This window comes from Trichoderma camerunense (assembly GCF_050948025.1).
Source record: "Trichoderma camerunense strain CBS 138272 chromosome Unknown V8C40scaffold_10, whole genome shotgun sequence".
Taxonomy (NCBI): domain Eukaryota; kingdom Fungi; phylum Ascomycota; class Sordariomycetes; order Hypocreales; family Hypocreaceae; genus Trichoderma; species Trichoderma camerunense.
Window position 1 is genome coordinate 1,226,728 of NW_028145360.1, and position 27,331 is coordinate 1,254,058.

The 27,331-nt window shown below is 53.6% G+C and overlaps 9 protein-coding genes across 9 annotated transcripts; 5 read left to right on the top strand and 4 right to left on the bottom strand.

Annotated features, from left to right (window-relative positions):
• The first annotated feature begins 1,574 nt into the window (after positions 1–1,574).
• V8C40DRAFT_30650 (uncharacterized protein) lies at positions 1,575–3,322 on the top strand. Its single transcript, XM_083222814.1, has 3 exons — positions 1,575–2,074; positions 2,127–2,295; positions 2,394–3,322. The coding sequence occupies exons 1-3, from the start codon at positions 1,786–1,788 to the stop codon at positions 3,148–3,150; spliced, it is 1,215 nt and encodes a 404-aa protein (XP_083072771.1). The 5' UTR covers positions 1,575–1,785; the 3' UTR covers positions 3,151–3,322.
• On the bottom strand, positions 3,205–5,366 carry V8C40DRAFT_247283 (Gfo/Idh/MocA family protein). The gene has a single exon (XM_083216293.1). The coding sequence runs from the start codon at positions 5,045–5,047 to the stop codon at positions 3,494–3,496; it is 1,554 nt and encodes a 517-aa protein (XP_083072772.1). The 5' UTR covers positions 5,048–5,366; the 3' UTR covers positions 3,205–3,493.
• A 112-nt stretch (positions 5,367–5,478) lies between these two features.
• V8C40DRAFT_247284 (ribonuclease H-like domain-containing protein) lies at positions 5,479–6,596 on the top strand. The gene is made up of 2 exons (XM_083216294.1): positions 5,479–5,800; positions 5,887–6,596. The coding sequence occupies exons 1-2, from the start codon at positions 5,735–5,737 to the stop codon at positions 6,409–6,411; spliced, it is 591 nt and encodes a 196-aa protein (XP_083072773.1). The 5' UTR covers positions 5,479–5,734; the 3' UTR covers positions 6,412–6,596.
• Positions 6,597–6,938: 342 nt separating this feature from the next.
• Positions 6,939–8,894, top strand: V8C40DRAFT_266640 (phosphoglucomutase PGM2; the record flags this gene model as incomplete). The annotated part of the gene is made up of 5 exons (XM_083219771.1): positions 6,939–6,997; positions 7,075–7,172; positions 7,258–7,461; positions 7,530–8,543; positions 8,602–8,894. The coding sequence occupies 5 exons, from the start codon at positions 6,939–6,941 to the stop codon at positions 8,892–8,894; spliced, it is 1,668 nt and encodes a 555-aa protein (XP_083072774.1).
• A 458-nt stretch (positions 8,895–9,352) lies between these two features.
• On the bottom strand, positions 9,353–11,925 carry V8C40DRAFT_30745 (uncharacterized protein). The gene is made up of 10 exons (XM_083222815.1): positions 11,215–11,925; positions 11,072–11,148; positions 10,933–11,000; positions 10,798–10,868; positions 10,649–10,723; positions 10,361–10,587; positions 10,155–10,266; positions 9,964–10,091; positions 9,708–9,902; positions 9,353–9,633 (listed from the first exon to the last, which is right to left on the bottom strand). Exons 1-10 carry the CDS (start codon positions 11,682–11,684, stop codon positions 9,512–9,514), a joined length of 1,545 nt encoding a protein of 514 aa, XP_083072775.1. The 5' UTR covers positions 11,685–11,925; the 3' UTR covers positions 9,353–9,511.
• Positions 11,926–13,341: 1,416 nt separating this feature from the next.
• Positions 13,342–14,218, bottom strand: V8C40DRAFT_247293 (high mobility group box domain-containing protein). Its single transcript, XM_083216295.1, has 2 exons — positions 14,001–14,218; positions 13,342–13,935 (listed from the first exon to the last, which is right to left on the bottom strand). The coding sequence occupies exons 1-2, from the start codon at positions 14,181–14,183 to the stop codon at positions 13,909–13,911; spliced, it is 210 nt and encodes a 69-aa protein (XP_083072776.1). The 5' UTR covers positions 14,184–14,218; the 3' UTR covers positions 13,342–13,908.
• Positions 14,219–18,483: 4,265 nt separating this feature from the next.
• V8C40DRAFT_30872 (uncharacterized protein) lies at positions 18,484–19,154 on the bottom strand. The gene is made up of 2 exons (XM_083222816.1): positions 18,914–19,154; positions 18,484–18,851 (listed from the first exon to the last, which is right to left on the bottom strand). The coding sequence occupies exons 1-2, from the start codon at positions 18,974–18,976 to the stop codon at positions 18,570–18,572; spliced, it is 345 nt and encodes a 114-aa protein (XP_083072777.1). The 5' UTR covers positions 18,977–19,154; the 3' UTR covers positions 18,484–18,569.
• On the top strand, positions 18,868–19,295 carry V8C40DRAFT_30878 (uncharacterized protein). The gene has a single exon (XM_083222817.1). It carries the CDS (start codon positions 18,998–19,000, stop codon positions 19,256–19,258), a length of 261 nt encoding a protein of 86 aa, XP_083072778.1. The 5' UTR covers positions 18,868–18,997; the 3' UTR covers positions 19,259–19,295.
• An 878-nt stretch (positions 19,296–20,173) lies between these two features.
• On the top strand, positions 20,174–23,750 carry V8C40DRAFT_279861 (uncharacterized protein; the record flags this gene model as incomplete). Its single annotated transcript, XM_083221300.1, has 1 exon — positions 20,174–23,750. Exon 1 carries the CDS (start codon positions 20,199–20,201, stop codon positions 23,748–23,750), a length of 3,552 nt encoding a protein of 1,183 aa, XP_083072779.1. The 5' UTR covers positions 20,174–20,198.
• Between the last annotated feature and the right edge of the window lie 3,581 nt (positions 23,751–27,331).

The following is a 27,331-nucleotide window of genomic DNA, read 5'->3' on the forward strand; positions in this document are numbered from 1 at the left end:
AGACTGGAGATCATGATGCATCTGAGGATGGGGTGAGAAAAAGATCTCATGGGGAGAGAGAGGATTGTAAGGGGATGAGATGAACGGGATGATGCTGGATATATTCTTTGCTTGAAAAAATATATTTCATTACTGCTGAGCTGCCTTGGAGGAGCACAAAGTCGAACAGAGTCGTACAAAGAGGCGCACAAATCGGTGGGCGCTTCTGGTCAAGGGTGTAAGTAAAGTGAAGAGCGCAAGTTACGAGGACTAACACGCATACACAGTCACATTCACACATTCGCACACGCACGGGCTGAGATTGAAGTTTTGCCCTGCTTGCTGTGCTGCTGCGGCTAAAAAAAGCAGCATCCATCCTGCTGCACCTTGTTGTCTCTCTCTCTTTTTTTCTCCGGCCATGTTAGTACACATGATATCGTACTATTCCTACCAGAGTGCTTTAGCGGTATGTAAGGGAGAGAGAGAGAGAGGGGCGTGGCTCGGCTGCAGCGTCGCACTGCGTCCAGCCGCAGTTGATGGCTTGACAGGGGGTCCGTTGGGGCCTGATTCATTCTGAACTGATTTTTGGCATTATTGATTCTTGGTGAGATGTATGTAGAGGGGAGAGAGAGATAAAAGAGAGACACAGAGAGTGTGGCGAGTTGGTGTTTACTGTAGCTGAGAGGAAAGCCGTCTGTTCTCAGTCAATAGTCGATGGTGCTATCTACATAGACTCACTCACTTGTGCATGTCTTGGCTCAAACGAGCTGAAAGAAGATTGAAAGGACGAGATTCCCGTGGCCCTCATGTCTGTCCACCCCCCCTTGTCCGAAACGCCATGTGCTTATTATTCTTCCTCTGCAGTAGAGTAGATTAGCTTCTTACTGGGCTACTACTCTGCTCTTTTGTGATAGTACTCGTACATACATTAGCGAGAGGGATATGCAATGCACGTACAACAAACAAGTTCCTAGTCGTACCGCTCGCTTTTTTTTCTTTCTTGTTACTCCTCTTTTTGCTGTTCCCATTCCTTTCAGCTCATCAAACCACGGGATCCACCACGGCGAATGAGACGCGGCTGCCATCCTGGGGCTGAAGTCGACTAGCAGTTTTTTAAGCATAGTTTGGTTTTTTGCCTCTATTCCCACGGGCTGCGGGTGGCTCGCGGGCTAGGCTGGTCTTGGGATGGGGCCAGGCCGGGCTGGGGGAGAGACAAGGAACAGGGAGGAAGAGAGAGAGCTCAGGTCCAGTTCCGATGTTCTCTTGCTTGTACAGTAGCTTGGGATTTCGCCTCGTTCTTCGTATTTCAGATGGGGGTGGGGAGTGAGGTTTGGGGTGTAAGTGCGTTTGTTGTAATGGTGCGAGGTTGTGAAGGAGCCGCATTGCGGAGGGGAGGGCGGTGCGAGAGCGAGTCTTTTTTTCTTTTCTTCTCCTAGGGTCTTTTGTTTTTTGCTCTTGCTTTTTTCTTTTTATTCTGTCTGTTTCAGCATCTTTTCCGTCATTCTTCCTTTTGGGAGGATAGTCTGGGTAGAACTGTCGATCTTTGTTTCTTGGTGGTTTCCTCCCCCCGATCTCGCTGTCGTTCTTCTGCCGCTATTATACCCGTTGAGCTGAGTCGTAGTGTCTCAGACTCTTCTGCTTCTCTTCAATCTTCTTCATATTGTGTCCTTCGTTGAGTTCTGGGAGTAGAATATACACGATAAAGACGAGAGCCTAGTTTCACCTCTGTTAGCCTTGCGTCAACTTACAACGAATACGACTCTCTTCAAGACCACTGACGCATACCATCTTCACTGCATCAATCCAATGCATTACACCCCGGCAACTCTCCTCCTCCTGGGGGCAGTTGCCTCTACCGCTCGAGCAAGCAACGACAACCAGCCCGTACCAAAATCAGGTCTCCAAGAATCATGGGCGTCACCAGCCAGAGAAACCGTCGCCGTCGGCCATGGGAATGAACAGCAGGTTGCCCTGGGATGGTCTCCAAAGCCGACGCAGGCGCCCAAGCCTTTACTGGGTCGCATGATGATTCCACGAGCAGATGATTTCACGATTGGACCCCAGACGTGCGGGTTTGTTCCTGGGACTACTGGCAGTGAGTTTGGATTTGTCCTGAGGCTTGAGTTTGGGATACTGACCGTTTGTAGATTCGTTCACGTGTATATCGGTTGGATTTACATGCACGCCTCAGGCCAACTTTGTCGGATGCTGCGAACCAAACAGCTCGTGCAGTCTCATCAAGACGACGTGCATCGATTACCAGGCGTCCAAGGGCGGTGCTTGCAACCTGCCCTCTGACTATCACACTCTCTGCTGGTAAGCTTCTCTCTCTCCTCTGAGCATGAAGGCCCCCCTTCTTTCACTTTGCTGCTGTGAATCCTCAACTAACATGATAACTCTTTTCTTTTCACCAGTGGCACATCATCAGTCGGTGCCTGCTACACCTGGGTCGTCTCCACGTCCGGCTCGGGTGACGAATCAACCAGTCTGCATACCCTCTTCGACTGCTCTCCCCAAGCCGGCAGAGGCACACTCCTGACCGTCGATCCGGGCTGGTCGTTGACACACAGCTTCGGCTCAACGACAACCACGACTTCCGCATCGACAACTGCAACAACGACAACTTCCGCCCCTGAGCCCACCCACAAGAGCAGCAGCACCAACGTGGGCGCCATCGCCGGCGGCACAGTCGGAGGCGTCGCAGCCCTCGGCCTCGTCGGTCTCGCAGCGTTCCTCTTCATTCGCCGCCGTTATTCTCCTCGCAACGCTCCTCCAAACGCCACTCTAGGCGGCAATCCTAATCCTCAACCAGGGAACCCTCCCGCTGGAGCTACCTATCCTTCTGGCGTGCCGGCTGGATATCAAGGCGGATATGCGCCCGTGCCGATGCAGTCGCCGCCGCAGGGCTACGATCCTCACATGAGCCAGTACGGCCAGCAGCAGGGCGCCTATCCGCAGCAGCAGTACCAGGGACAGCAGTATCCCCAGCAGCAGTACAACAACTATCCGGTCCAGACGAGCACTTCGCCGGTGTATACGACTCCTTCGCCTGGTGCTTTCAAGGAGGGCGACATGTCGCCTCAGCAGCAGGCGCCTCCTCCGACTGAGTTGGCTGCAACGGACGCTGTTGGGGCGGAGAATAACAGAGCAGAGCTGGGTACAGGTCATTAGACGTGGGTTTCTGGGGTTTGGGGTATATCGAGTGTTTTGTTTTTCTTGGTATGGGTGGAAATATGCAAGCCAATGTCAGTCTTTTTTCTTCTGTTGAGCTGTTGGATGAATGGGTTTGAGATGATATCATGAATTGGCTCGGGACATAATGAGGGACGATGCTTTTGAATGGGTCTCTTTTCTTCTGCTACCCTTTCTAAAGCACAGGGTATATATGATATCTTCACACATGTAAATCAATAAATATTACGAACAAATCCACCTTCTCGCCTTAGCCGTCAGCTTCTCATACAGGTCATGATAGACTCAAAGCCCCCTTACTCAAGACAATGTGGTTACAGCTTTACTCCTTGGTGGCCTTCTCCCAGAATTGCGGCCAGCTGACAACCGTATTACTCACACGAGCCTCTTCCGCGGCAAACACCATTGCGTGGCTGCGAATCACTTCTTCCACGGTGCAGCCTACAAACTCGTTTTGGGCCTTTTCGGCCTCCCATCCGTGGTTCTTGACACGGTCGCAGGCCAGGACAAACTGCCTCGTGAGGCCCAGGTCGCCGCCGCCGTGGCCCTTGTGCTCCATGTGCGGCTGGTAGACGGTGGTCTTTTTCGTGGCAAAGTCCTCCACGACAATCTTTTCAGAATCAGTGTAAATCTCGCCATGCTCGCCGTAGAAGTAGGAAAAGCGATAGCACTGCTTTTTGGTTTGAGCCACCATCTGAATGGTGACACGTTTGGCAGGCTTGACGGACTCGGGCCACGTAATGGTGACAAACTGGTCGTCGCACACGTTGTTGTCTGCTTCATAGACGCATCGGCCGAACCAATTGCGCGAGCTGACTTCGTCCTTGGGAGTTGACTCGTCCCAGTCGTCCTCTAGAACCTTGGTGATTGCCTGTTGGCGCTCTCCAATGGTTTTGTAGTCTTCAATGTCGTGCACGACAGTGGTGACGGGCCAGTCAGTATTGCCAGTCCCGACTCCCTCGCAGTTGGCACTCAGATATACATTCTTGGCGGAATACTTGCAGCCAGAGTCGCCGAGAGGGCAAGTCATGCAGTTGGTGGCTGATCCTGCAGCAGCAGGCTTGCGACTCTTTTTGAAGTACTGCAATCCTCCAGTGGACGAGACAAAGTCGGGAAGATGAGCCTCGCCCTCTCCAGCCTTTTCCGGAGAGCAGAGAAGCCACAGGATGAGGTCGACATCGTGGCAGCACTTGGTCAGCAGCGACGGCCCTGAAGTAGCCGAGTTTCTCCAGTTGCCTCGCACGTACGAGTGTGTAAAGTGCCACCATCCAACGGGTTCTGTGTGGACGACGCTGTTGATGTCGCCAATGACCTTATCCTCGACAAGCAGTTTCCTCAGCATCATGTTGTGAGGGCTATATCTCAGGACGTGGCCAATGGAAAAGATGTTGGTTTTCAGCTGAGGTTTGAGAGACTTGTAGATGTCGAGACAGTCTTCGAGTGATGGTGCAAGTGGCTTCTCGCACATGATATGGAGGCCCAGGGGTGCCAAGCCAACGACAACCTCTCGGTGCATCTGATCCTGGACGCAGACAAAGGCGCCGTCAACACCCTTGGGGACGTTGCTTTCTCCGTTGGCAACTCGCTGGCGCCGCTTCTGCTCGTATTCGACGAAATCGCGCCAGTCTAGGAACATCTGGCCTTCACCAGGGCTGCTGTCACCCCAGATGTGATGCTTTCCAAGCGTCTCCCGCCTGTACTTGTCGGGATCAGCCACGGCGGCAACAACGCCGTTGCTGGCAATATCAATACCCCTGGCATAGCCGATTCCTCGAGCTCCGGCGCCGATGATGATGAAGCGAGGAGGGTCTTCCGACATTTCAGGCCTCGGAAGGGGCTTGACATGGGGGTCGTCGGAGACCTGGAGCGAGGCCATGGCGACGATGGATATGAGACAAAGTTTAGAATGTCGAGCTCCTAGTCACGATGATGTTGAGACTTTGCTTTCTGTTGATAAACGGAGTCGTCGTCGATGTCTGTCTGTAATATATAGCCAATGGCCCAAGGATGCTAGCCCAGGGACGCCGTCCGTAGCCCAACCGGGGTCGCCCAATCAGGATCGAGCCGATTCAAAACAGTGGTTCGACGGCATCTTAGCAATTGGACGAGAGAATGTGCAACGTTCCAGTGCTAGAACCGCTAGCGATGAGGGGGAAGAAGGGCGCTGCTTATCGCGGGCATGCTTTGGGCTTGGGTGGGGGAGGGGAAGCTTTCATTTGATGCCAATCTTGTGAGAGACACTGAGACGCCACATGGCTAGGTGCTGTTAGCTCCCTGGATCGCCCCCCTAGATCGCTGAACGGGACCCCTAAACAGGCAACTTTCGGCGCTGTAGTCGCTGCCGGGTTAAGGTGCTGCCCTGGAGCATTCTGCGCAACTGCGGTACCGGTGGTCCTAGCCCGGATAAACCAAAAACAGAGCTGGAGACATTGAGCATCGCCTCTCCCAAGCGTCGATTCAACCAGACTCGATTTTCTCTTTGTCATCTTGCTCCGCCAGCAATCATTAGGCACTACATTCTCAAACTAAAGTTTTGCCGTGTGGTTACATCCGATCATTTAGAATGCCGGGTTCCGAGTTAAGTCATGCCTCGGCGACGGACGATGCCTTGGTCTGGATCGACTGTGAGGTGAGATATGACGTCGAATCTTCCTGTTCACCACATATTTGTTTTTCCCTTATGGAGTACTAAGGCTCGACTCTCGTGTATAATAGATGACGGGCTTGAACCCCGACACCGAGGAGATTCTGGAAATTTACTGCATCTTGACGACGGGAAGCCTCGACATCATCGACCCCGAGGGCTTCCACGCCGTCATCCACTGGCCGGCCTCTCGCCTGGACCAGATGGACGAGTGGTGCACAAACACGCACGGCAACTCGGGCCTGACGGCAGCCGTGATAGCCTCAGACACCACTCCGGCCCAGGCAGCCGAGGGTCTGTACCGCTACATCACAAAGTTCATCCCCAAGCCGCGGACGGCGTTGCTGGCCGGCAACAGCGTGCACGCCGACAGGGCCTTTCTGCGCAAAGAGCCGTACGGCAGGGTCATGGAGCACCTGCACTACCGCATCCTGGACGTGAGCTCGATCAAGGAGGCTGCTCGACGGTGGAGCCCGCAGCTTCTGTCGCGGGCGCCGGCGAAGAAGGGGAGCCACAAGGCGAGGGACGACATCCTGGAGAGCATCGACGAGGCCCGGTACTATAGGGAGGCCATCTTTGGGGCATCAACCAGGTAGGTAGGCCGTAGAACTGCCGTAGGAACTGAAGGACAAAAAAACCTGTTGATGCAAGCTATTGAGATTCTTGTAAGAAAGCAGCCCAAAGCAAGCAACCAATTGCGCGTCATTGATGTCATTGTTGGACGAGCGCTGGGCTTTCGTTGGACCAGGCCACGACTTTGACCGCCATGAGGCAACGGCTGCAGCTCCAGTTCGGAATTGGGATTTGCCATTCAATGGGATTGGGCCTATCCGCACTGTAGAACGACACCAAGACGACGCTGGTCATACAGTGCCAATTGAGCCCACGCCAGCACGGCTTGCCCCTCCATCGCTTGTTCAAGATGCCCAATCCCCACCACCAGCTCCTTGAAGCTTCCCCTCATCGCCCCTTAAAGCTTCGACGTCCCCTATTATTCCCGCTTGCTGGGCTTCCTAGGAGCTTGTTGGCAATAAAAAAGCTCTCCATAGCCAGTTGGCTTCAATTCTATTCTAGTCAATCTATTCTCCCAATCCACATCTCACTACAATCCCCATCCGCCGCCATGAGTGCTAGCATCCAGACTGTCGAGTTCGAGCCCTTCCAGGACCAGAAGCCCGGAACGTGCGTCACAGCTTTGCTGCCCCGCCATCGTCTTTTACACGGATTGAATTGCTGACATTGGCTTGCCAATCCTCCAGTTCTGGCCTGCGAAAGAAGGTCGTCGTCTTCCAGAAGCCGCACTACAGCGAGGCCTTTGTTGCCAGCATCCTGCTGTCCATCCCCGAAGGCGCTGAGGGTACGAATTCATCTGTGTTTTGTTTCATCTGGCGCAAGATGCCGTCAAGAAAGGAGGCCAAGCTAACACTCTCCCGCCTCTCCAGGCGCTTTCCTCGTCATCGGTGGCGATGGTCGATTCTGGAACCCCGAGGTCATCCAGCTGATTGCCAAGATCAGTGCCGCGTATGGCGTCAAGAAGCTTCTCATCGGCCAGAACGGAATCCTCTCTACTCCCGCAGCTAGCCATGTCATTCGCCTTCGCAAGGCGACTGGTGGTATTCTGCTCACAGCCAGCCACAACCCTGGCGGTAAGTCCCTCAAGCTTGCCAGACTGAGCGCAAAGGACAGTTGCTGACGACGGATGTTATTCGATCAGGCCCTACGAACGATTTCGGCATCAAGTACAACCTGGCCAACGGCGGTCCCGCTCCTGAATCCGTTACCAACAAGATCTACGAGACGTCCAAGACCTTGACGTCGTATAAGCTTGCTTCCATCCCCGACATCGACATCTCCACCATTGGCACAACCACCTATGGCCCCCTCGAGGTTGAGATCATTGACAGCACCGCCGACTACGTCACCATGCTCAAGGACATCTTTGACTTTGACACCATCAAGAAGTTCTTCTCCTCCCACCCCGACTTCAAGGTCCTGTTTGATGGCCTCCACGGAGTCACTGGCCCCTACGGCAAGGCCATCTTCGAGAAGGAGCTTGGACTCACCGGCGCCACCCAGAACTGCATTCCCAGCCCCGACTTCAACGGTGGACACCCCGACCCTAACCTCACCTACGCCCACTCCCTGGTCGAGGTTGTCGACAAGAACAATATTCCCTTTGGTGCCGCTTCCGATGGTGATGGTGACCGAAACATGATTTACGGCGCCAACGCCTTTGTCTCCCCTGGAGACTCTCTCGCCATCATTGCCCACCACGCCAAGCTCATCCCCTACTTCCAGAAGAACGGCGTCAACGGCCTTGCCCGATCCATGCCCACCAGCGGCGCCGTCGACCTGGTTGCCAAGGCACAGGGTCTCACCAGCTACGAGGTCCCTACCGGCTGGAAGTTCTTCTGCGCCCTCTTCGACGCGAAGAAGCTGTCCATCTGTGGTGAGGAGAGTTTCGGAACTGGTAGCGACCACATCCGTGAGAAGGATGGTCTGTGGGCTGTCGTTGCCTGGCTGAACATCATCGCCGCCCTTGGTGTCCAGAACCCCGGCGCTACCCCCTCCATCAAGCAGATCCAGAAGGACTTCTGGACGCAATACGGACGCACCTTTTTCACCAGATACGACTACGAGAATGTCGACTCTGACGGCGCCAACAAGGTTGTTGGTGAGCTCGAGGCTTTGGTGGCCGACCCCAACTTTGTGGGCAGCACCATTGGCGGTAAGCAATTCACTCTTCTACAACGAAATAACAGCATCAGACTAACTCAATCGAACAGAGCGCACCGTCACCAAGGCTGGCAACTTCTCCTACACTGACCTGGATGGCTCAGTCTCATCCAACCAGGGCCTGTACGCCGGCTTCTCCTCTGGCAGCCGCATTGTCGTCCGTCTCTCTGGTACGGGCTCATCCGGTGCCACCATCCGCCTGTACATTGAGCAGCACACCAGCGATCCTTCCAAGTACGATCTTGATGCTCAAGACTTTTTGAAGGACGAGGTCAAGTTTGCTACTGAGCTGTTGAAGTTTAAGCAGCACATTGGCCGTGACGAGCCCGATGTCAAGACCTAAGCATCTGATCGTTTTGATGAAATCATTATTATTTTAATTTGAAGCGTAGTGTTTGAAATGGGAGGGAGGGAATCAAAACCGCATGAGATTATGCCCAGCAAGAAATAGCTGTATTAAAAGCAATGAATTACAAAAAATTTTGAAGTTAAAATTTTTTTTTTCAAGTCAGATAAATCATTATTCATAACAATAACATGGTCATCAACCCAATTTGACATGTTCATGTTCAAATAAAGTTCCAACTTGACATGTTCATGCTCATGTTCAAATAAAGTTGGAGTCGTGAGTGGACGATTCATGAAATAAAAACACAACAAGTTAAAAACAAAATTCCTCGTAAAAGGTGATTGATTGTCTTCAGTGAACCTCTCATATAAACTTTTCTTTTTGCGGAAAATATGAAAACGCCATTCGCCAGAGCTGAAATGAGTAGCCGGGCATCAGATTATCGTTCGTATCGTCGTTAAAAAACTTTGTAGATGTTGAGAGGGTATAAAAAATATAAAAAATAAGATGGAAACAAATAAAATTGACAAGCGTTGCTTGAGACGTTTTTTTGTAAAAATTGATTAACAAGAAGAAGAGAGGATAACAGGGGTGGGCGAATCCGCTTGAAATTAAGCTCTTGGGGTCGTTGGTCGAGATACCGCCCTGGGAGTATTCGGTCTTGGAGTGATGGGCCGCGAAGTATTCGATTTAATAGGAGGGGCGCAGAAGAGATCTTTGAAGCTTTGGGCAGCTATATGGAGATGTGTTAGAAAAGAAGTTGGGATTTGGGGGACGAGTTAAGATGTTGTGTTCAGGACTACTCACCCTCTTCGTTGTAAAACTGAAGCTCGAATGCTCCGCCGGAACCCTTTCGCTGAGCTTGCTGCCGGTACTGCTGGCAGAAAACGTACAGCTGAATGTCGGCCAGGCGGATTCTCTTGCGGCTGACCCGCTTGAGCCAGGTGGGCGATGCGGATTGATGGGTTACTGCAAGCGGGCTGTTAGTCTTGAATATACATACTGATGCCCTTTAATTCTTCATTTTTTCCTAAATAAGGGGAAAGAAGGAAACGTGACATACCGAAAGCCGTCCAGACGGGACATTGGCGCAGCTCCCCTTCCCAAACGGCGACGTGGAGGCGGCGGCCGCCTGTATGCTTATCTTCATAAACGATGAGTGAGTGCTTGAAGCCGTCGTCCAAGATGCACCTGGTTCGGAGACGTTAGCAACAAACAAGAACCATTTAGTGAAGAGGAATGAATGGGACTCACGCTTGGAAGAGCTTCCGTTCGCCTTTTAGGGTGTATTCCTTGGTCCCCAGTTGAATTGTTAGGGTGTTTCTAGATTTGAGAGCTAGAAAGGTGCAGTACATGAGAATGAGTTCTGAAACATCCCTGTTAGTAATGGCCTTTCATTGCGGCCGCGAACACTTATTGTGACAAAATATTCAACGCGTTAGGGTTGTGAGCTGACATACCTTCCCAAGTCTGAAAGCGCAGTGTTGCCCAGAGTTTGGAGCAGTTTTCAGAGCGGCTCCATCTCTTGAACTGAATAGAATCATTCTCCCGCTGAATGCACAGCTCGTGCACGCCGCGGACCGAGAACCATGGTCCGCCCATGTAAAATGTCCGAAGTAGAAGAAATGGTGAGCCATCTCGTCCATCGGAATAGGCGATGAGGGAAATCTTGTCATCATCAATGGGCCTAGAGTTGTCAAATTAGCAAGGCTGTTGCTGGCATATCGCATTGCGTGGATAGACCCTACCGTCTGAATAAAACCTTTGAATTGTTAGGGATGCTAAGATGGCCCCATGGCCGATGTGGTCCAAATGACTCGGATCTGTCAAAATATTCATGGTTGAATATACGCTTTTCTTGTTGTAGCTACGGGGGAGGGGGGCTCTGATGACTTACGGGAGCTGGCTTTTTAGAGGTGACCGGGATGGCAGGGGTAGAGAAAAGATTTGCTCGGCCCAGTGAACGGACTGAATCAACACATGTAAGTGATATGTCAACATGTTAAAAAAAAAAAAGCAAAAAATCCCTTACCGGGTCCATGTCTGCAGGTGGTATACTCCCATAGCGAACCAAAGGACCGGCCTGTATTGGAGGCGGAGCTATAGACAGTCTCTTGTTAGTATCGAGAGCAATTTTTCTGACGTGGTGAATTTGAATTGACTGCACATACGGATTCCTCTCGCTTCCCGCAAATTCATTATCTGCAGGCGGAAAGCTTCCATCATGTTGAGGTCGAAGTTGGGCGATCTTGATGTACATGTCAGCAGCCTAGACCAAGACAACGTCAGACGTCAAAAGCAATGTTTTTATTACCTGGATAGCAAGTCTCGGATGGCAGAAAGATAATGGTTATACACAACAAACCGCTGCGGCAGTTGCAGACCGCCAGCCTCGTTGGTCATGTCGTGAAACATTGTTCGCCAGCGGTTTACCTTTGTCAACTTTCGGTTCTCATAGTGCGTTGTGATGTCCCGTAGAGACCGTGACATGCACGGCAGGATGGTATTAAGGGGATCCAGCACCAGCGGCACGCGGTCTTGGTGAACTTGGGACAGGTCGGCCAGCTCTCGCAGGATCAGGCTAGAGGTCTTGATCTCGTCGATGAGTGGCTTCAAATGCCGACGATTCGGTTCTGGTATGGCGAGGAACAAGCCCTCGAGCCGCAGCCAGACACTATCTGACCTCTCTGCTTCCAAGCAGCATCCCTTGAGTAGATGGGCGTCTACCAAGGCTGCGGGATCCTCCTTAGGTGAACCAAGCTCCATGGTGTGATTAGAAAACATGTAGACGGAATATGACGGCGGTAATAGTATTAATATGGATCGAAAAAAAGACGAATATTCCAAGAGGATCGCTGTGGCCTATCCAAGCATGGCCTGGTCCAGATGGAATGAATCGGGTGTACGGCGGATTAATGCGAGTCAAGCGGTATCCAGTCAACTCGATACCTTTTTTTGTTCTCTTCTTCTTCTACCAGGCCTCTCTCACAACAGCTGGGCTAGCCGCTTCACGTTCCGGAGCCGGTGGAATTGGATTGGCTATTACAACAACCTCATACGATATACGATTCGTTGCACATGTGAGCCAACCACAGGAAAAGGTTGGGGAGAATGGAAAAATAAAAGAAAGAAGAGAAAAAAGACTGCGCCTCTCTTGTCAGTGGAAGACAATCAGACAACGATCCGAAAGATTGGGTCGGAGCCAGATCAAATCGAAATGTCGGAGTGGCAGGGTGGACCGGTAGTTAAAGTCGGGGCGGGCGGGGGATGGAGAGCAACAAGAGGCAGAGCCATGCAACATCAAAACCCGGCATGGAGGGGCATCTATCTTCCCACGCTTGTGGCACGGAAAACCGGTGGCAGCCCAATGCAAATGCATGGGATGGGATGGGGGGCAAAAGGGAGAAGATGCAGAGGAGGGAGAAGAAACAAGAAGAACAAGGGCGTCACTCGCAACACCAACACCAACCGGCCTTGGGCCTTGAGACACACACGCACGCACACACACACACACACACACAACCGTACATACAGTATGCAGCGTGCCAGCGTGTCCGGCATAGATTGATTGTGCTCCCTGCGTCCGTCAAGAGTCAAGAGCAGCAGCAGCAGCATCCCATCGGATGACCAACTGGTGCATCGCATCGCCAGCAGCGCCAGAGCCCAGTCAGGTCACCCCATGCTGCAGGTGGCGGGTTCGACCCCGACCCAGCGCGAGGCTCGCAGCAGCTCACAGCATGCCACGAAAGCAAGCGCAAGCGTGTGTCGACCCGACGGTTTGCGGTGCATTGGGCCGGCACTTGCATGGTCCCCGATGCAGCAAAGCATGTTCATGTTCGCACAAGCTGCGCACCATTGGCTCGCTTCGGGTGGAGAGGCAGCGGACGCTGGGCCAACAGATAGCAGCCGGGCATCTGATTGAGCGGTGATGCTGCGCGGTGATGTGATGATTTGTGGCTGGAGAATTATGAGAGAATGGGCTCAACTTGTTGTTTTTTCGTGGGCTAACGGCCTGCAGGCATCTTTTCTGTGGCAGCATGTTAGTTCACTAGCCTTGGTGACACCGACACCGACATACGAGTACTGTAGTCGCAGAGCCGCCATTTGAGGCTGAGGAAGATGAGGGAGGATAAAGCGGAGAGTGTGGAGAGGATAGCGACGCTTGCTTGGGGCGGCCCGGGCTTCCGTCCACCGGCCCTCTCCTCTCCCTTTTTTTTTTTGCAGCTATTCTCGCCCTCGTGTTTTCTCTCGCTCTCTCTCTATTCTCCCTGCACTCATGTTGAGATTTGGCGTAGACGGAGGAGAGCTTCCGGGTTCCGGGGTCTTGAGGCTCCGCAGGCTTGGGTTGATCCGTGCCGGCTGCACACCGCCACCTCCACCGCCCATCCGAGAGAGCTTCTTCGTCTCACCAGCCACGTCGAAAATAGCTTAGTAACTTGCAGCTCGAGTACTCGTAGCCACAGGTAAGAAGAGAGAGCTGTGTGAAGCCATACCAAGGTACTCCGTAGTAATCACAAAATCCATCAACTCAAGCCATCAACGTTGGTAGAAGGAGATGTGACAAAACAACGAGACAAAATAAAGAGACCAAGAGCATGTCATGTGTGGTTGCAATTGTCCATGTTTTTTAACATGTTCATCTTGTCAATTCATGGCCGTGGCTTCATTGTTATTACGATGAATGAAGCTCACGCAAAAGTTAATTTGATATCGCATTGTAGCTCTGCCGGCCACTACCCCGTCCTCAATTACAAGAATGCGAGACCCTGTTCCGTTGAATTCCGGCACCTGAAAGCAAATAGTACGCAACCCATTCCGTGCATTCGTACAACACCGTCCTGCCCATAATACAAAGAAATCGACATCACCAGCCTGGGCCTGTCATGTTTGGCTAAGCAAGGCGAAGCGGCCCATTGCCATTAATCCTCAGCCCAATGCTTCGTGAATCATTGCAGAAAGAATCACTTAAACCATGATTCTGAATTTTCCACCATGGCAAATCCCCCGCTTACGATGAGTCCTCTTCCTGGTCGGCCTGTCAAAGTCAAAGTCAGCATTCATGTTTGATGCAATTCAATGGGGTTGAGCGAAAGCGCGTACGTTGTAAGCCTGCTTCTCATCCTCATAACGCTTCTTGTCGGCGGCAGCCTTGGCCTCATAGGGGGCACGCTGCTTGTCATTCAGGGCCTTCCAGCGCTCACCGAGCAGCTTGCCAACCTGGCCGAATGAAATGCCGGGGTTCTCCTCACGGACGTTCTCACGCTGCTCGTTGGCGAAGAACATGTAGGCGGAGAGACCGCGCTTAGGAGCGTTGGGGTCTGAGAAATAAAGTTAGCCACATGCCACACAGCTGTCGACGAGTACACGACAACATACCCTTCTTGCCGCGCTTCTTGCCACCGTCCTTGGCACCACGCTTTCCTGCTGCGGCCTTGGGCATTTTGGCTATGTGATTTCTAGAATGGAGTTAGTCCCGCCATCTTCTTCAGTGAGGTGAAATGAAAATCGAGTGAGTGGTGGGTGAAGCGAGAGAGTGACAAGAGTAGAACGCGACCAAGTAGAGATAGCCACTAAGCTTCACTGCAAAGGTAAAACGAACGACATGGCGGAAGTGGGCTGTGTAGAGGTAGAGGTAGAGGCATTGAGGTAGAGGGGTAGCTCTGCTTGGTGCAGCTCAATGAGCTAGGCATGAGGTAGCAGGTGAGGCACCGAAAGTGCAATTGAGGCTGCTTGCGCGGGTGAAAGAGAGTTTGAAGCTCAAAAAAGTGTTTTGTGAGGCCATCTCCATACTCTTGGGAATTTTTATCCCGCAGACGAGCGCGGTTGCGATGTCGAGCTTTTCGCTCTTCAAATGCGACCGCGCAAGTGAGCGCGCGTGTTGAAGCTGGGCAGGGGAGCTGTGCTGTGCTGTGCTAATGGGGAAGAGCAAGAGTTGCGTCTCGAGGTGCAGAAGCTGCATCACCAAGAGCAACGCTGCGAGGGCAAAAATGAAGCTCAAAAACAACTCAAAAACACTCGGGACCAGCTAACTGGGTGCAGTGCACGAAGCACAAGACGTGGTTGCTGGTGACCTGGTGCTTGGCTGTGATGCGCGGCGAATTCAAGGTACTCACCAGATAGGCGCGTTGTGTTGCGACGAAGACGCGGGTGCAGTTTGTATGGGAGGATTTTGTATGGGAGAATTTGTATGGGAGAGGGAGAAGGGGAGCGAGTCTGTATGGGGGGAGGGCCAAGCAGCCTTTTTACTATGGGCGAGTGATTGTGAGTGCGGGCTGCGGAGGGACGCGCGCACGCGCCGAACGGCCTAAAAAGCTACCACCCACACACTCTCTCCTTCGCCCACGCTCTCACTTTTTTTTTTTCCCACGTTCCCTCCTGGAGGGGTGACTGTTTTCTGGGCTTGGGGTTGGGGGGTGGTGCTGGGTACTTGCTGTACTGGGTACGAAGCGCTACGACAGAGGTACTCGTACTCATATGGAGCACGCAGGACTGGGCTGCTAGACTCTAGTTAGGGTCCGGAGCGCTGCAATAGGCGGCACTATGGGCGCTGGGGACAGGCGGCTGTTTTGCACTGGGCACACACTGGGCAACACACACTGGGCACGGGGTATGTTTGCCGACAGCAGGTACTCGTACCTGCTCCCTGGAAATGCCTAGTGTCTGAGTACCTGCTGCAGCGACGTTTGAGGTAACAGCAGCAGCAACAGCAACGCACCTTGGTAGACGATCCATTTGATCTAATTTGCTGTGCTGTGCTGTACTCGGCGAGGCGAGGCGAGGGAGGCGACTTCTGCTCTTCTCTTCTCTGCTCCATACAGCCTCCATCTCATTGATGCTCCATACAGCCATACAGCCATACAGGTACTGATGGAGGCATTGATTTGATGTCAATTGTCTCGCCTAACGGCGCTGCAGGACCAATTCGCACGAGTACATACAAGCAAGCATGGATGCATCGAGCTTTTTCCGCAATGCCTGCACTTGCACTGCACCGCAACTGCGTGTAAGTGGCTCCTCTCCTGCCTGCACTTGGACCTGTCCATACTTGTACGTTGTCCGTTCTCCGCAGTGAAAATGGCAGCATGCATGCCGCTTAACTTGGGTCTCGACTCGACCTCGGATCGCAAGTACGGAGCAGCAGCAGCTTATACCAGTACGAGTACAGACAGGACAGGGAGATGGATATGGCATTGAACCTAGGTAAGGTATGGATCTCCAAGCATCTCTAGCTAGTACGAGCATGTTTGTTGCCATTGATCATCAAAAGCTGAGAGCCAACAAGGTTTCAAACGTAGCTGAAGAAGAAACCCGACGCCACATGTGCATTTCGTCAGTATCCTGCGGTGCTGCTTCGTATCAGTGACCTTCAGTTGGTGATCCGGGCAAGCCTCGCGCGTCCATCTTCTCCTAGCTCAGCAACAGGCTGTCGTCATGGATGCTCCTGTTTTTTTGTTGAGCCAAGTTAGCAGCAGCAGTCACAGGCAAGGTGCTTGCTTGGTCTGCTGATTGCGCAATACTGTACAGGTACAAGGCCTGCTTAGCCTTCCCCTCTCAAGGACAGTCCACGCCCTTTGTACCCCATCGTCCGCTTTGCAAATCGCACTGTGTACTTGCGACTGCACCAACCCTCCCTCATCCTGGAAGTGGCTGCGCTTGTACTCTCTCACCGGAGCGAATCCACCAAGCTGCCTCTCCCCTGGACTTGGGACTTGGCCGTAGGAAGCTCTTGGTATCGCTTCCTCCATTCACAACCCACGTCAAGCCAGGTATCTGGTGCCCTTTTCCCTTTTCCCTCCCTCTTCGGAGCACCGCTGCTCCATACTCCTAAAACGCACTGGCAGATCAATGCTACTGCTGCTGCTACTGCTGCTGCTGCTACTACTACTGACACCCTCCTTGTAGCCTTTCTGGCTGGTGCCACACCTCGACCTCGACTCTTCATTAGCAACCTACTGTACCCATGTTTTCGCCGGATGCGCTGCGAGGCGAGGGTGAGGGGACTCGATGGTACAGCCAATTCCGGCGGTAGCACGGAGTACCATTCACAGTAGGCTGGATTGGAAGGTGCGGAGTACCACATGAAATGAGGCTTGCCCATGCGTGTACTCGCATCGCACACCAAAAGTCTCTCTCCCCCTTGATGCTAACTGTGAGTGCATGTACCAGCAGTTGAGAGATGTTTGAGCTGGGACAGACAGAAGACTGCGTACGTGCTTTTAACAAATACTCCTCTGACAAAGTACGAGGTACATTCTACGCACGCGGAAAAACAGGCCGTACGAGTATACGATGAATTGTCCCTTGTTGCCCTGCACCTCGCACATCTCCAGCTGCTGTGCTACCGGTTCGAGTACATACGAGTACCTACTTGCATCGCTGCTACTGAATCGGCTTACTGTAAGTCTCAAGTCGGCTGAACGCGGCCCTTATTGGTGTTTGACATGCGGACGAAACAAACGGAGTACAAGTACTCGTACCTGCGCAGGCAGATTGCTACGTGCGCCAAACATGGCCAAGTTACATGGCCAGCTGCATGCCTTTTTGACACGCGGAAATTGAGACTGGACGGCCGCAACTCTCGCAAGAGGTACCTTATTTACGACATGCTGGTACTCGGTACCATTGGAGCGTTGATTTGATTTCAAAGGAGCCGTGGAAATTACTATGGGTGGCCCTGCAAGGCTCTTCTCGCACTCCTCACTCCTCACTGCAACACAGGCTCGCATTGGCGTGCCAGAGAGTTGCGCCGACTGCTGCCAAAATTCTTAGCGCGGAGCCCATCCTTCTGCCTTTCCCCTCACACTGGTCTCACGACTTAAACTGGGGCATCTACTGTACGAGTACTCGGTCTCCTTTGCCACATGTTGGCTGCTCTGGACGGCATTGAACCCTCTACATACTCGGACTGGTAGGTGCTGCTAGAGGGATGCACTGTACGAGTATGAGTCTTTTTACCCGTATTCTGCGACACGGTTTGCTTCTGGTCTGGCAGCAGGGCGCCGGCGCAGGCATGGAGACGAACGGGCTGCCGCCTGAGTCCGAACTTGCATCTTCTCGAAGCATTGATTATGATTACCTATTGAAACGAGATGCGGCAACCAAGCGTACCGGGGAGCTGACCATGGCCAGCTACGAGTACTACTACTGCTAGCTTGAGCTCTTTTGCTGCTGATTGCTCCATCGGCTGTTCCGTAGTGCTACCTCTGTCAAGTGCGACTACTGGTGCTCGTTGTCGGTATTATTTGGGTCCTCCGTCCTCCGTACCGCACGCGGCAGAAACCTTGGCTACTCTACCAATATTGCATGCACTGGGCTTATTCTGCCCAGACTCGGTTGCATACAGACTGGAGTGCATATAAGGTACCTGACGAACCCCCTCGTGCTACCTCGATTCTTTCTAGGGATATGTACTTGCTGCAAGTTGTTCCTCGGTGGTCGAGATAAAGACGCTCCGATAAACAAGCCACCCTTTTTGCTCTAGGCATTGTCACGAGCATGCATAAAAAGCCAAATCAAGGGACTGCAAGTACTTGTATGACCTAGGCTGGGCACATATGGCTTACAGGTACATACAGCAAAGATGGAGCGGCGGAGGACTCGGAAGGTTCAAGGTTGTCACTGCAGGCTACTGAAGGGTGTACTTGTAGTGGTGCATGACGAAATGTACCGTCATACGACTTTTGCAAGTACTGGTACTTTACCCTTAGTACCTTTTTTTCCTACACACCAAGCGCGAAACAGGGACGACTCGCCCCCTCCCAAGATAAGGGACCGCCGGTTTACCAGCGTCACTCTGGCTAGCAGTACCTCTCCGTACAGGTCCTCATCCATCTCATAGTACGAGTAAGGCACAGGTGATGGGCAATGGACCGAGCAGGAGCACAGGCGCATTGATTCGGCCTGTGACACGGAATAATACGGACAATGCAGCTGAGATGAGGGCGAATCCTGCTGCTGGCTGACGAACGGGATTAGGAGGCTTTTTTCGATCAATGCTTTGCTTTGAGACGTACGGAGTAACGCGTACTGTGCGCATGTATTCGTACTGCCAATGCAGCTCCAAGCAAAGCAAGCATGACACCAAGGTAAGTTAAGGCATGCTACTGATGTTGCTAGGTATTACGAGTACAGGAGAGGAGCAATTGATCCAGGTAGCATTGATGGGTGAGCAGGGAAGAGACGAGGGCGGCAAGCCAAAACGAATTCATGTCTGTCCTGCCCAAGGCACATTCCTCGACCGGGTGCGTACAGCCAGTTGCTGCGAACACAAGAGGCTGGCCAGCCATTCCGACGCCTGCGGCATTCCGATGCTGTATGTACGAGTAAGAGCGAATAACTCGTACAGTATCGGACACTGAGACCAAGCAGAAGTGTGCGGCAATACTACATGCAGGTACCTGCAATCACCGCTCATCGGCTATGAGCGTCGAGGTCATCCGCAGCTTGTAATAAAGCCGCAGCCGCAAAAATGTCCCAGTTGGTTAGTGTACAAGGACAGTGGCGCGAGCTGGGTGATGGAGGGCAGGAACGTACCCCCTTTGTACCCCAGTATATAGCTAGACCCATTCTTCGTGCGGGAGGAGAAGAACCTAGATAATACACACACACTCGAATTCCGTTTCCGAATCCCTTTGCCTGTGAGACCTCCATTTTTCTGGTGACCGAGACAGGGGGTCTTTCGTTGTTGATCGTCATCTTCTGTTGTTTTCCTGGCGCGGGAGACCTCGAGGACCAGTTGGTTCCCCGGAGGACCTACCCCAACTGCGAACGACTGAGCCATCACCTGGGTCCCAGGCCTCTCGGTGGAAGAGGACCACCGGAACTGCTGGGAGAAGGCCAAGTCGACGCGTTTGCCGGACCCTGAAGAAGACTGTCGAACCAGACCGTCTGTATACACGTTCATCGCTGAGTCGCAGTCTCATTTCACCTCTCTCCTACACTATTTCTCTCATACCCCTCTCATACTCGTTCCCCCATACTCTCACTATCCTACCCTCAACGCTCCCTCTTCTCCCACTACCCCTCACTGCAGAGGCTCCTTCCCTCTCGCTTGACACGTCATTGATGCCTGAGGAGGAAGTACACAAACTCATTGGTGAGTTGCGAGGGATCATTACAACCGCCAGAGACCACCTGCTCCCGCTGGAAGAAGAAGGGACTGACGCCCAATCGGGAAACCCCCCCACCCAACACTTGCCCAAAGTGGTAATCTCTGACGCAAGACCCACCCCCTCTCTCCCCCCCGATTTTCCCTCCTTGGAAAAGGTTGGGAATCATCATCACCAGGAAGAGTTGTGCATGACGGTCCAATCCGAGGAGACTCAAGAGAGCACCCTGCCCCCTGACCCTGAAAGGGAGATAAAGCACAGTGGGCTTGCTAGCCAGCATCTGAGAACCGTGGAACCTATACCCGTGCAGGAAGAAACCATCCAAGAGGAACCTCGAGTAGCCCCCAGCCCAAAGGGATCCTCCTCTGTCATTTCGAACTCCAGTGAGGACGAAGAGCCTTTGAGTGAGCACCCAGAGAGACCCTCCACAGTCGCCTCGAGGAATTCAACCCGCTACCTTGAGACCGTCCAGGGACTTCAGGACTTACACCTGACGAGTCGTTCCCCATCACAAACCGGCGGAACCACCATGGGCGACCCATACCACCCAGACCTACAGGAGGGAGATTCTCCATATGCCAACGTCCGTGAGACTCACCACACCGAGGGAATGTACCATCAAAACCCTACTCACCACCCTCAAAACCCTACTCCCGCCCCAACCTCGGATCCTATTCGTCGGTCGAGAGACCCATCGGTCCGGAGCCCCCAGCCCCAAGATCGCCCCATGGACACTATGCAGGCAATGTTGGGAGCCCTGGCGTACCAGAGCAGCCTAGCCCCCCTAGGACCCTTCAAAGGCGAGACCGCTATCCATCGCTGGCTTGGAAGCATGGAAGACGTTATTCGGCAGAGGCCTGGCGGGAACCTCCCGAGCGCCATAGTGCGTGGCATTAACCAAAGATTGGACGGACCCCCAGCCGCCTTCGTGGACAGCAGTCTCCCGCTGAGGAACATCGTGGACCGGGCGGACTCTGGCCGTGCTGACCACTCCGATTTGGACACTTACAAGGCAGCCCTGCTGAAGCAGTATCCCACCGTCACTCACCCCGTGGAATCCTTTGTGACGCAGAAGTTGGCCCAGAAGCCAGACGAGACCCTACGTGCATACTTTGACCGAGCCTTGAACTTACTCCATAACTCAGGGTCGAGAGACCGCAGTGCCAACACACCCGACCAATTGACGCTGTCAGAGGAGAGTCTTCTCCAACGCATCATCTACGAAACCATTGAGGGTCTGCACGACCAGGATCTTTACGATGAGGTGATGAGCCACGCTGCAACCTCCGCTGGGAGCCTGAGAGATGCTATGGAGACCGTGTACAGGGCCCAACGGGCCATTGAACGAAGACAGGAGCGGGAAAAGAACCGCATGGAACGGGAACGGACTGCCAATCTGGAACGCGCCTTGGCCCGAGTCACTGGGATGGACCCGGATACCTACATCAGTGGGATGGGAGCCAATGGGACAGCAGTCCAGGCCCGGAGCTCTCGTATGGGCAACCGCGAGGGATCATCCTTGGAACCACATCGGCTGGACGGAGGCTCAACGGGATGGAATCAACCCTATGCCCTGGAGAGGGGACCATACCCTCGTTATGGGGAGTACTCACACCAAGGACAGCCTGTCCGCCCATGGGAGCAGCAAAGCTCGCACCCAGGACCCGGCGCCGGAGCCTACTGGAACGAGGGAACCTACATCCCAGCCGCTCCTCCGCCTCAGACGGAGATTCGCCGACAGGTGCACTTTGAAGAGACCCCCAACCAAGCGGTGGGACGGCCTTCGTCTCAAACCCAGGCTCATAACCCAAACCAGCGGACCAATTGGAATGGCAATTCCGCTCCTAACGTAGATAACCGCAGGGGAACCACCCTCCCTCGAAATGCGGGAAACCGATCCGGCGGAGGATCTGGCAGGCCCGGCGGATGGAACCAGCCCAATCCCAATCTTCCCCGTCTCCCTGACCGAAAGACGTCAGCAAATGGATACGTGAATGGATCCATCCCTATGCAAACGGGAGTATCAGTCTGCTTCAAGTGTGGGACCCCAGGTCACTATTCCTCCAACTGCCGTACGCCTCCAGACAAGCACCTCCAGAGCTGGGAGAGTGCCTACCTGAAATCGATGGTATTCCAACCCCAGGACCGACAGGGAGATGCGCCTCCCGGGGGCACTGTAGACATGAAGTCCGCACAATTATACTATCAACAATTTATGCATGAGGAGGAGGAGACCCGCATGCAAGGGAACCGGAAGACTTCCATCAGCGAAAGCTCATCTACCTCCTCTTCTTCGCCCGGCCTGGAGACCCCCGTGTCAGATGTTGGTGCCCGCCTGGTAACTCTTCAGTCGGCTGAGTCAGTGCAAGAGCTCGAAGAGTCCTCCCTTCCTTTTTCGGAACTGGATGATGATGACGGGGAATGGGACCGATATGTGTCTGCAAAGCTCTCAACCGCGAAGTCTGGTGAGGGAAAAGCCTCGGGGAAGGGGAGAGCCTCCCGAAAGCTGTTAAAGAAGGTGGAGAGACTCCTTGGGGAAGGGGAGAAGTGGCGGGGAGCCACGGAACAGATGGTGGACGTCATGATCCTTGCCGCAGGACTTGAGCCATCGGCAAAGAAGAGGAAGGCGGCCGGAGGGATCCCAGTCCGAGTAGAGGCAGTGGAGGAAGAGGGGGAATCTTCTAGAGCTGCTGAAGGAGGTGAGACCGCTGAGACAACCGGGAACCCATTCGAAGCCGTAAACCCATTCAGAACCTCCCAGACGCCCCCGGCGCAGAAGGTCCGCAAAGTCAGAAAGAGGGCTGGAGGCCTGGTGGAAATCAACGCTCGGGAGGGACTGGGACAAGTTGACTGGTTAGACATGGCTCGGAAGGTGATGGTCCCCCTCTCACTGGTGGACTTCTGGCAAATTAGCCCTGAGGGCGCCAAGCAATTTCGCCAGCTCTCGTCAAGACGATCCGCTTCCCGGAAGAGCAAGGGGAAGCAACCAGCCGTCGTCTCTGTGCGGGCAGCAACGATGGGAAGGGACTCCCACAACACCTCGCTCATCGGGAACCGAAAGTTCAACCCCAAATCCTTTAGACTGCCGGTCGTGATGACCATAAAGGACACTGCGACGAAGACCCAACGGTCTTTCGTCATCCCGAGGGACCTGGTGCAGGCAGACCAAGGTTCGGAGTCCAGTTTCATCTCCCAGCAATTTGTGCAAGAAAGGGCTATACCAGTGAGGGACCTCGGGCTTGTGGGGTTCAAAGGTCTCATCATGACCAACGCAGATGGCCACCGAACACCGGTAACGCATTTTGTGGTCATGAGAATCACTTGTATGGACATAACCCGAGAAGTATGGGCCATAGTCAACCCGCAGAAGGTCCCACACAGGGAAGAGGTAGCTCTGCTCCTGGGGCTCCCGTGGCTGTTCGATGTGCGCGCCACATTTGACATTGGGGCAAACACTCTGGAGATTGGGGACCTAGCCCGAGGAGAGACCCGGAAGAGCCTGCAGGGACCAGTCATGACACTCATGGCGAGGCAGAAAATTCTACTGGCCCCAGACTCTCCTGAGCTGCTGCAAGCATACAAAGGGATGGACCAAATTGACGAACCAGAGGTGGAAGAGGTTACCGACAGTGACTCCGGCGAAGAAGAAGAGACGGACTCCTCCCTCTCAGACTCAGGAGAAGATGACTCGGATGGTGAGAGTCAAGATGAAGATGAGACCCCAGAGAGCGCGGGAAACTAGCTTTACCAATTCGACCCCAGCACGTCAGTAAACTGCTCGATCTTGGGACGGACCAACTGGATTTTGAAAGCATACCTTTTTCACAGTGGCTGTCGGTACCTGGTGTGTGGTTGGTGTCACACGCGCCACGCCTAACGGCAAATCCTAATGTAATGAGAGCATATGGGACCATGTTTTCCCTGAGTATGAACTACGCAGCTGATGAGGTGATGGCCAACCAACAAGGTCGCGAAGACAACGGGGAACCCGACTGGGATGACTGGGAACTGGGCTTCAGCTGTTTGAGCAAGTCATCGAAGCTCCCACCCCGCGGGGCCGAACCCCAAATCAATGCTGAAAACTGGCCGGGACCCTGGGCCGATGGGAATGACGTGCCCTTCCCCACCAAGAGGAGAATATGGCGGCGGGAGACCGACCTGGCCACTCCTCTGGAAGTGGTGAAGACTTGGTTCGAGGGGAGCGGAATCCAGCTGGGACCCCTAGTTGCTGATGATATGCGAGAAGACGTGATGAGGACGTTTTATACGTACAGAGACCTGGAAGGTACTACGGTGGCCGATATCCCACCAACGGATCTCTTCGTGCACAAGCCCAGGCTGAAGGAGGGGACCAAGCCATGGAACCGTTCGCCCCGGAGGAGGTGGACAGAGCCTCAAGCCTACTGGATGAACCGGCTTGTGAACGAGGGTCTGGCTGCGGGGATGTTCGAATCGACAGTAGCTGCCAATGGGGAACTGTCGGCATGGAGTGCGGAACCGGTCATGGTACAGAAAGATCTGACAGACCCTTGGGCTGAACAACGGTTTACCACGAACTACTCCCACGTGACGGAGGACCTACCTGGGATTGCCATCCCATTGTTGGCGGACCTACATGACAAACTATCGGACCCCAGGGTGAAGGCCTATTGCAAGTTCGACCTAAAACACGCATACTGGTCCATCCCTGTGGACACCAAGCTGAGGCACCTGCTAGCCTTCAGCGTACCGGGATTCCCTCAACTACAAGCCACCAGAATGCCACAGGGAACGCAGTCGGCAGCGTTCTCTATGACCGAGGCTATGCGAGTAGCCCTTGGACCCATCCCAGGGCCTAAGGCGGAACCCTCACTGTTGGCACCTATGGCGGAAGGGGGTATCACGCCTTTGGAAAGTTACATGGACGACATATTCGGGAAATTCGAAAGCATGGAAGCACTGTGGCACTTTGTTAAAAATCACCTCCTCCCAAGGCTTTTGTGGTCCCTGCTGAAGTTGAGTTTCAAGAAGGTGGCCATTGGAATGACAGAGATGCTGGCTGTAGGCTGGGTCCACCGGGTGGGAGGCATTATGACCATAAAGCCAGAAAGATCTGCTAAGCTGAGAGAGTTCCCAACTCCAACTGACGTTACTCAAGTGAGGCAATTCCTGGGCACCTTGGGACCGTGCCGAAGGTGGATCAAGAACTGCTCGGAGATCGCAAGACCCCTCAACCGGCTTACCGGGGACGTCGAATGGAGGTGGGGAGAGGCCGAAGCCCTCTCGTTTGCTCTGCTGAGAGACCAGGCCTGCAACGCCATGGAGATGAGTGGCTTCCAATGGGACCTCCCCTGCCACATGTACTCTGACGCCAGTGGATATGGGGGAGGGTGCGCTATCATACAGCCGAGGGATGGGATCCAATACCCGGTCTTGTACGACTCTTTCCTATTCACGAGGACCCAAAGAAACTATGGAACTTACAAGAGGGAACTGTACGCCATTGTTGAATTTTGCAGAAGACACAACCACTTCTTTAAGGCGCAACAACGATCCACTGTGTACACGGACCACAAACCCCTTACGTGGTTCCTGGAGTCCTCTAGTCATGAAGGCATCTACGCAAGATGGGTCTCCGAACTGAGATTGCTGAACCTTGACATCCGCTATATTGAGGGACCACGAAATAAGGTGGCTGATGCGTTGTCAAGGACCATCTTTGCTGGGGACGGATGTGAGCCGCCAGAGGGAGCAGACCAGCTGGGAGCCCTCACACAGGAGGGAGAGTGGAGATGGAAAGATGGTGTCGGGGGGTACGAGGAGATGCTGCGTCTGAAGACCGAGCGGGAGACCCCTGAAAACCCTGTAACCGCGATGTGGGCAACGTGCGCCTCACAGTTTGAGGGACCAACAAGAGCAACATGGAGATGGAGAGATGGTGAGGGTTTCGGTGCTGCAATTGCATCCTTGGATGACGCGCACCACGCCTCAACCACTCCCATTGACAAAGAACACTCCCTGATACAACTGGCAATGGCCATATTAGACGGAGGCTCGGAAGGGACCTTAGCTGAATGGATGAACGACCCTTGGTACGGGGACATTGTGAAGACATTGTTGGGGCACCATGCGTCGGAATGGGACCGGCACGAGAGAAATCGCATGAAAGACAAGACGAGGAGGTTCTGGTGGAACCAAGGAACACTCTGGTACCGGGAGCGTTCTGGAGAGTGGGTACGGTGTCTGAGGGAAGAAGAGGTCCGGCCGGCTCTGGAGGCAGCACATGATAGAGCAGGGCATTTTGGCCCGGATATCACGAAAAGGAACCTGCTGAGAGAAGTCTGGTGGCCACGAGTTGCAGGAGACGTGGTTGAGTACATAGCTGGGTGCTACGCCTGTGCTCAACACGCCCCAAACCGCCCTAAAGCACCAGACCAACCGGTTTTTGTGGACAGACCCTTCTTGGTACTGGGGATTGATTACGTGGGACCCTTTCCCGCAGCTGGATCCGGAATCCGACATGTACTCGTGGTGGTGGACTACTTTACCCGGTTCTGTTGGGTCTTCCCTTGCCGCGGGACTCAGGCGACGGAAGCATGTACTAAATTGGGAGTTTGGCTGGATGGGATGTCTGTGACTCCCATGGCATTTTACTCAGACCCCGGTCCGACCTTCGTGTCCGCAGAATTTGGGGACTTCCTGATGCAGAGGCACATCTTGCGGATCCCCGCCCCGTCGAAGTCCCACCGGAGCGTAGGTATGATTGAAGTCACAAACCGTATCTTTCAGGTCACCTTAAACAAGACTGTTAGCCAACCGACCGACTGGGACCTCAGTCTGGGAACTACAGCAAGGAACCTGAATTGCCGAATCATACCCTCACTGGGATACTCGCCGCATGAGTTACTTTATGGGGTGAGACCCCAGACGGAATTGGGTGCCGAGTTCCCTGGTCGGGATACCCAGTCTCTCCGAACCTCATTACAGGACGGGACACGATTGTGGCCCCTTGGAGAAGACCATGCTCGATTGGTCCTCCAGCACGTGGCAGAGCGCGAGGAAATCGTGGACGAGATGAACGGCCGCTCATTAGCCCAATCGCAAATCAGAAGAGACCGACACGACCAGCGCAAAGGAACTTCCTTGCAGGAGGGCGAATGGGTGATGATAGTTCAAGAAGGGAAGCCACCAAAGCTGCAACCTCGTTGGAGAGGACCCTTCAAGATCGCCCGAAGGACTGGCCGAGCGTCATACTTGGTCGTGAACCTGGACGGATCCCCATTACATCGTGGACTGCCGCTTGACATCCATGAGGACGCGCTGAAAAGGTTCGTGCAACGGACA